The 14,773-nt window shown below is 37.1% G+C and overlaps 1 protein-coding gene across 2 annotated transcripts in view; it reads left to right on the top strand.

Annotated features, from left to right (window-relative positions):
• The window catches only part of Adss2 (adenylosuccinate synthase 2), a 28,202-nt gene that overhangs the window by 9,267 nt on the left and 4,162 nt on the right, over positions 1-14,773 (top strand). For both annotated transcript variants that reach the window (XM_051186384.1, XM_051186385.1), the window contains exons 3-11: positions 175-243; positions 1,540-1,590; positions 6,427-6,493; positions 6,766-6,873; positions 7,594-7,675; positions 9,279-9,405; positions 10,800-10,954; positions 12,555-12,679; positions 14,022-14,119. In XM_051186384.1, the coding sequence (XP_051042341.1) occupies positions 175-243; positions 1,540-1,590; positions 6,427-6,493; positions 6,766-6,873; positions 7,594-7,675; positions 9,279-9,405; positions 10,800-10,954; positions 12,555-12,679; positions 14,022-14,119 (882 nt within the window). The remainder of the gene's footprint in view (positions 1-174; positions 244-1,539; positions 1,591-6,426; positions 6,494-6,765; positions 6,874-7,593; positions 7,676-9,278; positions 9,406-10,799; positions 10,955-12,554; positions 12,680-14,021; positions 14,120-14,773) is intronic.

Here is a 14,773-nt window from a genome sequence, read left to right as displayed (position 1 = left end):
TTGAATAATTTCTCTGGTAATTCCTTAGTAAAATGCAATGTCCTGTTAATAAATGTAACTTGTTCTTCTGTTCAAAATAGATGGGTATTATAGTTGTCTACATTTTAACATTTATATGTATGTCTATATTATAATTACAGGTGTTTAAGGTGGAGGATTGTTTGTTTCTTTTAGGAAATGGAGTGGTAATTCATCTTCCTGGATTGTTTGAAGAAGCAGAGAAAAATGTTCAAAAGGGAAAAGGTATGAGTGAATGACTCTAACTGTAATGTGTTATTTTTGTTAAATGTGTTACCATATTTTTCATCCCATTGACTAATCTTGCCATGCCTTTCTTTTCTGTCTGACTCATCACACTGAATGATAATGGGATATCTGCACCCCACTTGCTGAATCCATTTTTTCAGTTTCGTTGTAATGCTTCCCTTAGATTGCTTGCTAAACCAACTTAGAATACATGTTTACATGTCAGACAGCTGCAGGGCAGCTTACTAGATTTGGTTTATCCTTGAGCACAGTGCTCTGCTGAAGAGGCCACCCCTTAGTTCATAAAGAATCAAATTGTGGATGTTGTCAATAGATTCTTATTTATGTATTTATGTTTTTTTTGTGTAGCCTTATCTGTTTTGGAATTAGCTCTAGGCCAGGCTGGCCTCAGACTCACAGAGATCTACTTGCCTCTGTCTCCTGAGTGCTGGGATTAGAGGTGTATGCCACCACGCCCAGCTTTTTGTGTGTGTGTGTGTGTGTGTGTGTGTGTGTGTGTGTGTGTGTGTGTGTGTATACATACATACATACATACACACACACTTTTGTGCTGGGGATTGAAGCTAGGTGCCTGCATATGATAGGCAAGTGCCATATCACTGGGCAACTTTGCTAGCTCGATTTTAATATCCGGATGTTAGTTTTGAAAGCAGTTTATCCTGAGACCACATGTAACTTATTAATATGTTAATATAAAGGAAACTATCTGTTTGAATTTGTCTATATCTCCAACAGTCAATTCCCCCTAATTTATTGAATGAAGGGACCCACAGCCCCTGCTCTTGGTAACTCATCGTTACATGGGGAGGTGCATCTATTTCATTACCATTCCATATCCTAAGTGTAGTAATCTACAATAGAGAAATCATTATTTTGCCCAGTTAGATTTCTTTATAACTCTTTTGGAAAGGGTGGGTTCCATTACTAAAACCAATTTTCTTCCTCTTGAATTTCCCCCCATGCTATGTACCTGATCCCCACCCCTGTGTCTAGAAAAAGATTTTCCTCCTGTCCTTTTTGAGAGTTCTTAGGAGTATTTCATGTGAGTGTGACTGCCTTGAGACATTTAAGATGAAATATTTGGAGATAAGAGCATGAATGAGCTTGTATATTAAGACCAGCGACAACCCTGATAAGCTCAATGCTTTCATGCAGAAGAAAAGATACAATCATGACTGCTTCAGTCATAGTACTTATAAAACATTCTATTCTTATTAAGTCTTAAAAATAGTAACATAAAATGTTTGATAAAGTGTATCTTTTCTCTCCTAGGTCTAGATGGCTGGGAAAAAAGGCTTATCATATCAGACAGAGCTCATATTGGTATGGAGTCCATATTGTATTTATTTATAACAGCCTTTTAATCGAATGTATCAAGTGAAAGAAAGCATTTAGAAATGAATTATTTCTTATGTTTGTTTATGGATTGTTTTGAGGATAAAATACATAAGATCTTGATTTTTTTGTTTTTGGCAAGGACTAGATTGAAATACACATATTTCTGAAGACAAGGGTTTAACTAAGCAGATGAGTAGCATAAACAGTATTGTGTGTCATCTTTAGTCATTAAAAACAATTTGTAGCAAAACACAAAGTATTTTGTACATGTTAACATTCCTGTAAGAGAGCATTTACCCTGAGTCAGGTTCTTAAGATGACTGCTGTGATACAATGAATTACTGTTCTTCTGAAATTAATTTCAGTTGTCACCAGTAGTGGGTTTTTCTTCTCAGCTACCATTCCTGAACCAATAGGATTAATTATCAGCGACATGATCAGAGATGATACCCGAAAAGAGAAACAAGGGGTATAAAACAATAGAGAACTTTGGCATGGACCTGAATCTATTCAAATATGTTTATGTCTTGAGTAGCTGCAAACCTTTAGCATTGTTCTCTTTTTTAAAAGGTCTCAATCAAAATGGAAATCAAGTAAGAGTGTCACCTCATAACAGCCTCAAATATGAGCCTTGTGCAACATCTCAGTATCTCAGTAAAATAATGGCAAGATGGCTTAGCCAGTGAAAGTGCTTGCCTTGTGAGTCTGATGACCTGCCTGAGTTCCTTAGGCATCTGTGCCCATAAATGCACATTACACAAACAGTAATAAAGTAAAAGTGAAATAACTTTTTGTGGAAAACTGCTGAATTAACACAATTTTTAAAAATATGAATGTCCTCTTTTTATTACATTGTTCACCATGAAATTCTTAATCTCTAAAATCTGAAAAGAGCAATTCTATGCTATCATTGTAAGACATTTTTATAGCAATAGTATCCTATGTGGTTTGTTTTTAGTAGACTGCTTATCCTTATTCTGTACTTGAGGTTTTGAAAGCTATTTGGTATGACTAGATATGACTTTTAGAATACTTTGATATTTTCAAAAACTCAAAGTAGGATTATCTACACAAGTGCTTTAAGTTTGTTACTTTGAGAGTGCCGGTTGCATATTTGCTGTATTACTTAAGTGCTTTAGACTGCCAGGGAAAAAAGGAGGGGTGTTGGGGGGATGGGATGGCACACAGTATCACAAAGACCCTTCTTTCTTGTTGGCTTTAAATCAATGTCTTGCTAAGTTGTCAGGCTGGACTGGGACTCACTATTTATTCCAATCTGGCCTCAAGTATGTGATCTTCTCTCACCCTCTGTCTTAACAGTTTTCCATTAGATAAATTCTCAAAAGGCTCTTAGACTAGTATGCCTCCATTTCCTTGTCCAGTCTTTTCTGTTGTTGTCATATATTTCATGTCAATGTTATGGTTTAAATTTAATACAGTATCAATATTTTTGCTTAAAAGATGTTTTAAAATGATAAAGATGCTATGCAATTTGAAAAATACTTTAAGTGGTGGCTGAAGAGGTGGCTTAAGAATATTCGTTATCTCGTTGAGAACCAGGGTTTGATTCCAGAAGTGCCCACATGGTGGTTCACAACCATCTGGAACGCCACTTCCGGGGATTTGATGCTCTCTTTCTACCTCTGGGCACCATGCACACATGCAGGCAAAACAAAGTAAAATGGCTAAATCTAAGAGATTTGGTTTTATTTTTTGCTTTTGGTTTTTAAAACAGGATTTCTCTGTGTAGCCCTGGCTCTGGGAACCAGGCTGGCCTCAACCTCAGAGTCCACCTGCCTCTGCCTCTTGAGTGCTAGGACTAAAGGTGTGTGCCATCACTACTGCATGTCTAAAATTTTTTTAAATTAAAAAAATGAAGCAACTTAATGCAGAGGTTTTTTTACATCATCTCTTGTCCTGCCCTACTGACATGGTTTGTAATAAGAGATGTTTATTCAGAGTAGCCTGAGAAATAACTAAATGGCTTGGATATTATAAGCATCTCAAGTACAGAATTGCTGGTGTCTGTCCTTTATTCATTTCTTGATTACCTACCTTGTGCTAGACATGATCCCAGACACTGAAGATTCAAGAGTGTTAGAAAAGACAATATTTAAAAAAATCCTTTAATGAAGCTTATCGCGTAGTAGTAAACACATTTTGTAAGACAAATGTATAATAAATGTGTCATGGCACAGCATTGTGTTAATAAAGCTTAAATATAGTGCTGGTAGTGTAGTTCGGTGGTAGAAAGTGCTTAGTAATTACCAATTAGATAAGTAAAACTCGGCCAAATTTACCTACATCAGTACTTTCACAGTGGTGCTAATGAAACTGCTAAGGGTGAACAGTTACCTTTATGTTAAAAAAAAAATTAGACTAAATTCTCAATGTCTAGACTTCTGTGACTTCTGTAGAAAACAAAAGCAATATTCAAAACAACTTCAGAGAGAGCAATCAAAAGTAATTGGAAGGCATTAAGGTTCCACACCATGAAAGTCATTGTTCTGATTATACTAATAGCTTTCTGGGGTCTATGGAAGCAATAGTTTTGTGTCAGGGCACTAAATTAATTAATTAATTTTTTGATAATACACTTCAACTGCTTTCTGTCAACTGTTTATGGTTTTTTAGTTGCCTTTTAAACTCTGATAATGGGAAATAAGTATTTAAATGTAGATGCTTCTTATGCAGAAGAAATTGTATGGCATATTCTAACATTTCAATTGTATTATAACTGACTTGCTAAGTTAGTATTTAACTCTGGTCCCTGAAGTAATTTTGAAAGGCAACAGGATAGAAACATGATAACAAATTAATCATATGAGAGCAGTTTGAAATACAACTGAAATTCACAAAAACATATGATATATTCAATGATAAAGGCTTCTAAGTGCCTGGAAAAATTGCTGTGATGACTTTTCTGAGTCATTATCTGTTCCCTGTGATCAAAGGTGGTCATAGCTCATATTTCTCTTGTAGATTAGTTCTGTCGTTTGGAACTTATTTAAAATTATAGTTTATACTGCTTTTTGTAACTGGCCTACATTGAACATTCTGTCTATAATTGATACAATTCTATTGTTATTGCTACTTGAAGCAAACATTTTCCTTTTTAAAAAATTGCTACCTATTATGAATATGCCAAAACTTTTATCCCCTTTACCATTGGTGAAAATTGAGTTTTTCCAATATTGGTTTATTAAAAATAGTGTTATTGTGACATTCTATAGTTATGTAATATTCCAGTATAATTTTAAGAATACTCTTTTACCAATTTGTGTGGTACTGAGACATGTATTGACTCACACTGCAAATTCAGCTTTTGTAATGTAACTAGTGTACAGAAATTTCAAAACTCTTACCAGGCATGCCAGAGAAAACTGGTGACCCTTTAGAGCTGTTGATTTCTTGCTGTGCAGGGCTATAGGTAGAGCTGCTTTTGTAGCTTTTGTAGTGTCTCAAAAGCAAGAGACAGGAGAACAATACTTTCTGTATAGCTTTGGAGGCTAAGGCTTATGAGTTAGTCCAGGTTTTATCATGTTTTTCTAGTTTCCGTGTAACTAATGTGTATCTTCTAATGGTGTTGGTGGCACATGCCTTTGCTCCCAGTACTTAGAAGGCAGAGGCAGGCAGATGTTTGAGTTTGAGGTCAACCTGGTCTACAGAGTGAGTTCTAGGACAGCCAGGGCTACACAGAGAAACTCTGTCTTCAAACAAACAAACATGCTTCCACTAATTCTGAGAACTCAGCCATTCTATTTAGCAATTTAGTTGGAAAGAAATCATGACATAATATGATAAAAATCATTGAATTGTATACCTAAAACTGATGAGTTTTATGATCTGTTAATTATAAAGTTATTTTTAAAAAAAGTTAAATAAACTTTAGTTTGAAGTTCAGAAACCAAAGTCCCAGGCATGCCTGTCTATGAGCTGTTTATTTAGTGAGTCAGTTGATATTTGAGCACTTGCTGATACAGAAATTAACTAGCAAACTGACATTGTCCTATGACCCAGGGTATTGTGTCAAGAGTATGAGTGTGCATATAGGTGCATGTAGGCACACTACACAGTCTATAGTTGTAGTCAAGGACTGCAGAGGATGCTGACGTGAGCACAAGAGTGTTTGCCATGTAAGTAGTTTTTCTTAAGAGTCGTTCCAAAGGCAAGGATGTGATGAGTTGTTTGTGTCTTGGCCAGCAATTTTGTATGCATTAAAGAATTTGGATTCCATGTCCAAGAATGGAAAGAAGCACAGGTTAGAGTACAGTGAAAAGTGATGGAAGCTTGGGATTAGAGAGGAAGAGGAGTTGTCAAAGTAACCGCTAGACTCCCAAGAGTCCAGAGCTTGAAGATGCAGAAAAAAAAAAAAAACATTGTCTTTGGCTGAGTATTGATAGCACATGCCCTTAATCCCAGCACTCAGGAGGCAGAGACAGGCAGATCTCTGGTTGGTCTACAGAGTTAGTTCTAGGGATGGCCAGGGCTGTTATGCAGAGAAACCCTGTTCTACTCCCCCCCCCCCAAAAGGATACCTTTGTATATTGAACTTTATTGAATTTTAGGTTAGGATAGCTGTTTTGCTTTCTTGAAACACTGTAATCCAGGTTGGCTTCAAACTTGGTGTGATCCTCCTGCCATAGTCTGTTTAGTGTTGAAATCACAAGTGTAAACTGCCATTATTACTTTTAGAAATATCTCTGTATGATTTTTCATAAACAAGGTTGGAGGGATTTTAGTTATTTGATGTAGAATATTTTCATCTTGTATGTTATGTTTGTTTCAATAACAACTGTGATTTCTTTGATTTTTCTTCAGTATTTGATTTTCACCAAGCAGCTGATGGCATCCAGGAACAGCAGAGACAAGAACAAGCAGGAAAAAAGTATGATATATACATACATATTTTAAATTTTGATATAGTTTGAACACATCTACATCCTTAGGTATAAATTCTGAGCCAAAATAAAACAAAACCCAGAATAAATAAATAAGAATATTTTACTTTTCAAAGAAGACCAATTAGATTATGCAAATAAACTTGCAGGAAATTGCATAACTATCACAGTCATATGTAACTTCCTTCTTTGGAACGATCTGACTGCAGACTTACATCTTCCTTCTGTAACTTGAAGCTTGTTTTGGTTTGTTTTTAAGTTTGGGTACCACAAAAAAGGGCATCGGCCCAGTGTATTCCTCCAAAGCTGCTCGGAGTGGACTTCGAATGTGCGATCTTGTTACTGACTTTGATGGCTTCTCCGAGAGGTAACAAACTTGTTTAAAAAAAAAAAAAATTAATAAAGCTGAATGCAAAATTGAAGCATCAGTATTCAGATTACTTTGTGAAAAATAACCTGATGATATAAGAATGTGTTCTAAGAAGATAGCCATTTTGTTCTTAAGGACTGACGTGTGAACTGGTTTTCTGTGACAGCAAATGTTCCCAGTATAGCAGTACTGATGTGTTCACCATGTCCTAGGATCTTGTATTTGGTGTTACAGATTCAGTGACCCCATTATGTCTTTCCAGGTCCTAGTAAATTATTTAGGTACATCTTCAAAACTAGAAATGCTACACTGACATATTCTCTGTAGAACGATTTCCATGGAAAATGTAGTTACTGTTTGCACTGGTAGGCAACTACCCTGAAAAGTCCTAGAGATCAGTTGCTAGTAGTGTCTTGAATATCATGTAGACCATCCCCTTTCATATTTTTATTGTTTGTCTTTTCTGTTTTCAGATTTCTGTTCTTCTATCACTTCTTCAACTACTCATGTCCCCTTAATTTTATTCTTAAATGTAAAAGTGTATCTTAAGTATATAATTTACTCATTTATCTTCTTTATTAAATTTTATTTCTCAGAAAGTAACTTTAGTTTCATAATTAATATTATTTTAAGACCACTTATAAGGCACAGAAAGCACTTGACTTGAATGGTATTATTTGAAGTATTCTTTAATGCCATGATCTGTTTATTTCTCAGGTTCAAAGTTCTAGCTAACCAGTACAAATCTATATATCCTACTTTGGAAATAGACATTGAAGGTGAATTACAGAAACTTAAGGTAATGCTTTCTTAGCTCAGTGATGTGCTTTTAAATACTAATTGGCCAAACGGACATTCTAGCTTTGTGTATTAACTAGTGAAAGAACTTACAAGTCATTCTTGGATATAGCATGTTTATGTGAAAGTAGCCAGATATAGTCTCAGATGCACGTGCAGGAACTTAGCTTTTATTTGGGAAATGGTGAAAATAGGAGAATTTTGAACAGAAGAAAGGTCAGATTTGGATTATGAAGAAACCACACACAGCTACTGAAGTGTAGATCTGTAAAGAAAGTGACGGTGTAGTGACTTGTAAAGTCAGCACGTTTAGGATTGATCAACAGTTTCTTCAGCATTGTTTCTGAGACAAAGAACTTTACTGGCCACTGAAGAAGCCCAGTGGTACCTGAGTTAACAGAAGGCTTCTCGAGCATTAGTAAATCTTACATTGTTTCCTATGTGCCTGGTGATTGTCTTTAAAAATATTAACATTGTTACTAGAACTGAATTAGAATCTACATATCATATGTCATTCTGGAGTAGTTGTAGACCTAGGTCTGTTTATAATTCATGTAAGTTGGGTGTGGTGGCCTATTCCTGTAATCCTAGCACTAGGGAGGTAGAAGCAGGAAGGTCAGAAGTTCAAGTTCATCCTCAGCTACATACTGAGTTGGAGCCTAGCCTGGGCCACTTGAAGTCACTGGGGAGTGGGGTGGGCAGAAATAAGAAAAACAACAAAAGAAACAAGATTTTCCTAAGTAACATATGTTGACATGTAAGGGCTTTACAGAGTCATTTTAGCCACACAGAGAGGACTGAAATAGGGTAAGAGATTAAAGACAAGGTGCCAAGGAGGGCCAGACAGACATTCATTAGCGGATGCAATATATGCATATGGGTTCCTGGTAAGTAGCTTCTAGAATTATCATGCATATGGGTTCCTGGTAAGTTGCTTCTAGAATTATCATTCCTGGTGTTCATAGTTGAGATCAGGTTTTATTGCAGCTGTACTGCAACCCTCAGGGACATTCTTGTTTATATTTTTACTTGAATTCTGAAGTTAAACATTACTAGATCTCATGCTAGTATTTGATACTATCAATTGATGACATATTGTGATGTTATTGTAAAGAATGACAGCACTCCATCACTAACATTTGCATGCTTGGTAGTGTAGCTGTGTTCTCTCCACATTTGGTGTTACTCTGATTTGAACTTGAAAATTGTTATATGGATTATAAATGCAGTGTCAAAGTGCCATCTAATATAAACAGACAGTTCTTTTTACTCTCCCCGAAAGCTAGCTAATATGAAGTGAGTACTTTGTTCAGTTCCCATTGAAGTTGATAGAGAACTTGTAAATGTTATAGTGCTTGTGTATGTATGTTGTTCAGGATCTCACACATGCTAGGTAAGTACTCTGCTGCTGCGTCACATCTCCAGTCCCTATACTGCTAATCATGCAGAGACCAGAGCTAATCCAAATGTACTAGGACGAGCTCCATCGCCAGTGCCTTCTGCTCACATTTGTCAGTTTCCACTGTCGAAGGTCAGGTAGTTTACACTTTGACTGTGTTATAATGTATTAGTGCACATGGAAACTGGTTTTTGTCTTTGTGTAGGGTTATATGGAAAGGATTAAACCGATGGTGAGAGATGGAGTTTATTTCCTATATGAGGCCCTCCATGGACCACCCAAGAAAATCTTGGTAGAAGGTGCAAACGCAGCATTATTAGATATTGATTTTGGTAAGTGAGATATGATTCATAGGGAGTTTGACTGAGTACAAAGTACTTAGATGTAAATATTAATGTTAGCATTAAGGAGGTGCATTTAGCATTTGTATTCAGGAATGAGATAGCTTGTCATCTTATGGCAAGGAATATTGTGGCAAGCACAGTACAAGTTTTGCTCTTCATTAGTAAAATGGAATTGTTTAGATTCTGTGGGTTTGGAGTTCTGCAGATTGTGAATTTTATTAGTTGGCTCATGATTTATTCAGTTCCTGTTTCTCTGGAACTATAAAAGGATAAGATCAATTTGGGGAGAATCTTCCCCTGTAAATCTTTAAAAAAAAAAAAATAGACATTAGGATTAAACATTTATTTTAAGATCTAGGCAAACCTGTGTATGTTAACCTACTTACTCTGCATGAGGCTTTCTGGTAGGCTCATCATTCCTTCCATCTTCATGGTTAGGCTAAGCTTACTCAGATGACTGTCTCATTAGTCTTAATGGTATATCTAAATATACTTTCTTATGCTGTTAACAGTTCTGGGTGCATTTGGTTTTTTAATTTATTTTTATTTTATGTGTGAGTGTTTTTGCCTGTATGTATGTCTGTTCGCTACACGATGCAGTGCTCTTGGAGGTCAGAAGTCATTGGATTCCCTGGAAATAGTTACAGATCCCTGTCAGCCACCATGTGGGTGCTGGGAATCAAACCCGGGTCTTCTGGAAGAACAGCAAATACTCTTAACTGCTGAGCCATCCAATCAGCCTCTTGACATTTCATTAGCTTTGGATACTAATTGATTAAAGAGAATGTATTTCTCTATAATAGATATATTTACCCCTTTATCCTGTAATATGCCTTCTCAATCTGGAAAGAGAGTGTATAATTAGGAGAGTGAGTAGTTAAGTATAAAAGGGAGAAAAGTGCGCCCTCATAATTGTTTCTGTAATTTAAGGGTTGCTCTGAATAGAGTTCAAAGCTTGGGGAAATGTTGAATACCACAAAATTGCTGTTGCCTCAGGGTCCTGCTGCACCCTAAGTAATGTCTACTGGGGAGTCATTTGTTTGAGGAGTCAATCAAAATGTACGTGGTTTTTTGCATAAAATTCTCCAATAGTGAATACGTACTATAAGAGCCAAGTTAGCAACTAGATATACTCTGAGGTTCTCGACAACTAAAGTACTGCAGTTAAAGTTCTCACTATCTGCATTTTTAACTCATTACAAAGAGAATCAAGCCTAATACAAGGAACCCTCGAGAGAGAGGACATTGACATTCATGGTCAACTCTATCAGATACCTGGAGAAAATTCATGTGCATGGTCTTAATTCTGTTTTACAGTGTAAGTGTACATGTGTTCATCTGTTTTTTTTTTTTTTTTTTTTTTTTCTTTTTCTATTTTGTAGGAACTTACCCTTTTGTAACCTCTTCAAACTGTACTGTTGGAGGTGTTTGTACAGGTTTGGGTATGCCGCCCCAAAATGTTGGCGAAGTATATGGAGTTGTAAAAGCTTATACCACTAGAGTTGGTATTGGTGCCTTTCCCACAGAGCAAGACAATGTAAGCCTGTTTTAGTAATCTGATTTTTAAAGAATGGAAAGAAATATCGTGTTCCCCTGACTGACCTCAACCTCAATAGAGTCCTCTGCCTCTCCCTTTGTTTGCAATGTTCATTTGATGTGTTTACCTTATCATTTTCAGGAAAACCTTATAACTTTAGTTCTTGGAATGATTGGCTAGGTTGGTCTATTTAAATGAATATTAATGTCATTTGTTTATGAGCTTTGCCTTTGTTGTGAAAATTACATGAGAAATTTAAAAGGAAGAAAGATGGGTATTCATCTTTTTTGTTGTCATTGTTCATGGTTCCAGTCCATGGTTACTCTGTTCCGTGTTTCTGGGCTAGTAGTAAGATATACATACATTGTGGCAGAAGGGCATGGAGTAGGACAGCTGGTCCCCTCACCTCATAACAATTGGGAGGCAGCAAGTGGGGGGCACTATGCAAGGACTAGGCTTACCTTCAAAGGCACATGGTAGGTCCTCTGACAAGACCCTGCCCCCTAATAGTCCATTCAGCTATGAACTCACCTGTAGCAAGCTTTTTCATCAGACTTTCTTTGGACTTCCCACCACCAAATAATGACACAGAAACTTATTAATTATGAAAGCCTGGCTTTAGCTTAGGCTTGTCCCACTAGCTCTTATAATTTAAATTATGTTTCTATTAATCTCCGTTTTGCCATATGGCTCTTTATCTCTCCTTCATTCTGTACCTGCTTCTCCACCTGCTTAGATTCATCCCCCTGAGTTTCTCTTTCTGTTTGGAAGTTCCACTTAACCTCTTCTGCCTAGCTATTGGCCGTTCAGCTCTTTATTAAACCAATCAGGTCCCTTAGGCAGGTGAGGTAAAGCATAGGCACATTTTCAAACAGTGATCAAATATCCTGAAATATTCATCAATGGATTAATCAACTGATAACATTAGTGTCCTCATGATCCAGTCACCCCTCTATTGCCAGATGTTGAGGACCAAGCCTGCAACACATGGACTTTTTTGTGGGACATATCTAAGATCATAACAACTTGTTCTTACTGATAGGGTCTAGTTGTTTTGTTGTCAATCTACATTTGACTTGTGGTGCTTGAGAGAAAGATGCCATGTAACAGGGTTCAAGCAGAGAGTTGTTTTTAATTGGGGAAAGGGAAGCTGGGAAGACCAGCCTCCAGGGATAGGAGCAGCAGGAGAGAGGAGAAAGGAAAGGGGGAGAGAGAGGTAAGAGTGGAAGGGGAGCAGACAGGGAGAGAAAGAGAGAGGAGGATGGGGGAGGTAGGCAGGGACCTTTTAAAAGGGAACGTAGTGAATGTGCACAGGTGGTGCTCTTAGTGGCTATAGCTGAGGGCCTATCCTGTCAGAACCCCAAGGACAGGCAGTACAGATGCTTGAATACTAACAACCTGTATATAACATTGTAACAAAATAGTAAAAACAAAATCAAAACTGAATATATTCCAAGTAATATCATTTCCATGGAATTTCTGTCTCCAGCTTATTTCATGAAAAGATATTTATCAAAAGAGATACTGTTTATCATATAATCTACTATAATTCCCTAGTTATATAGTTTTGACATTGTAACTTATAAATTCTGTTACACAGGAAATTGGAGAATTATTACAGACGAGGGGTAGAGAATTTGGAGTAACTACAGGGAGGAAAAGAAGATGTGGCTGGTTGGACCTTGTTTTACTCAAATACGCCCATATGATCAATGGATTTACTGCGTGAGTGTTCTTCTAAACCTTTATTTCAGGAAATAGTAGACAGTTGATAACCACAAGTTTGATTTTGTAGAAAGTAAACTTGAGAGAGTCCCTTAACAGAAAAGCTTTACTCCTTTGCCTCCAGAATAAATTCATAGTTTTAGAAGCGGAATTAGATGTAGGAGGAAGTATGCAGGAAGAGATACCCAGGTTATTTTTCTGGATGCTTATGGCTCTAGAAAGAATGGTAGTAGTCTGACTTGTGTATGTACAGAGAAGGCTGTGAGATAGGTAGGAGGTGATGGACACCTGCATAGATGGACAGTGTGCACACAGAGAGGAGGCAATGCTATGCGGGGATGGAGTGTGTGTGCACACTTAGTGTCAGTGCGGGGATGGAGTGTGTGTGTACACTTAGTGTCAGTGTGTGAGGATGGAGTGTATGTACACACTTAGTGTCTGGCTTTGTGCAGGGATGGAGTGTGCACACCTAGTGTCTGACCTCCTGGATCAGATGTCGGCTTGTGCATTATGCTGATGTGACTGGATGTGCTCACCTTTCTGAGTCTCAGTCTCATCATCTTTAAAATCGAGGTCATGGTATTACTCCCATCATGGACATTTGGAAGATGAGGTGAGATGTAGGCAGTACTGTCCTGCTCACTGAAATACTCAGTCAAGTTGCAGCATTTTATATGTAAGTAAATGTGTTTGTATCTGCATTAATAGGCTGAGCGTCTAACAAGTAAAAGTTTTCTTTTTGTTGTTTTTAAACAAACAAAAAATAACCCAAGATTTGTGGACCAGAATCCCAAACCTAAAGTTTTATCTGATTTCCACATATTTTTCCCTTAAAATCCTGTTTTTGAGTCAATTTTCAGGAAACTGATGAATCACGAAGAGGTCCTTCATGTTTCCTCAGTCTGTCAGTTTTTAACCGGAAGGGTGGAGGTGATGCTAACCAGAGTGAGGAGTTGGGGCTGGTAGCATGTGTGGGAATGGACTTAATATCGTGTGATTGTGTGGAACAGCGCGTTCTGCTGTGTCCCTAACTCCAGGCAGCCTTCCCACACGTTATCCCTCATAAGAAAGCTGAGCAAGTGTGAAGCCACCAGTGAAAATGTTTCATTACTAGAAAGTAACTGTTGTTTTATGAAGACTGTGTCAATGATAGTGTCCGCCTCGATGTGGTGTGTATGTGTGGCACGCTTTCAAGTACCATTCTAACCACTTTTCAGAATTGCTTTGGAGCTTTGAGCTTTGCATGAATTTCCCTCCTGAATCAGTCAGACTGGGGTCACAAGTTCGCTGTTTCAGCAGTGTTTTTTTTTTTGTTTTGTTTTGTTTTGTTTTTCAAAATTAGGTTGGCCCTTACCAAGTTGGATATTTTGGATATGTTTACAGAAATCAAAGTTGGTGTTGCTTACAAATTAGATGGGGAAATCATACCTCATTTCCCAGGTACTTTTTTTTTTTTTTTTAAGACTGTGTCTGAAGTTTATAAGATTGTTAATATTACTATTTAACTATAGATTATGTGTAATATGTAATTGCTACTTATAGGATTGTCTTTCTCAGCCTTAATTTTTGCTTTACTAATAGTACAGATATATTAACATTTTGTCCAAAATTGGTATTATTTCAGAGTTGGGTCACAAGCATGTACTTGAACTCAAAATAAGAAAGATGTTTGGATCATACTGCTTCAGGGTTTCATCTTTTTAAACTTACAGTATGGTATGAATGCCTGTAGCCCAGCTACTTAGGAGCCTAAGGCAAGAGGCCCACCACTTGAGCCCAGGAGTTCAAAGTTAGTTTGGACAATATAGCAAGATTTTTGTATGGCAATATCAAAGTATGGAAGGGAGAAAGGATTTTTAAGTGAATGATTTCCATAGAGGAGTTCTCTCTTCCTTGGGAATAAAAGGGTAAAGAAAAGACCCTTGAGTCTTGTGAACTATTTTTTCTCAGTACATGAACTCACTCCATCCTTCAAGCCTCATGGGTTTTTCTAACCTCTCTCTGTGTCTGAAGATTAGAGGTGAAGGAAATGCCTACTTGAGGCAGTATAGTTTTTGAAGCCTTCTTGTCACGATTTCCTCACTTAAATCAGGA

This window comes from Phodopus roborovskii, unplaced genomic scaffold (assembly GCF_943737965.1).
Source record: "Phodopus roborovskii unplaced genomic scaffold, PHOROB, whole genome shotgun sequence".
Lineage (NCBI taxonomy): Eukaryota > Metazoa > Chordata > Mammalia > Rodentia > Cricetidae > Phodopus > Phodopus roborovskii.
This window is presented reverse-complemented; position numbering and strand designations above follow the sequence as displayed.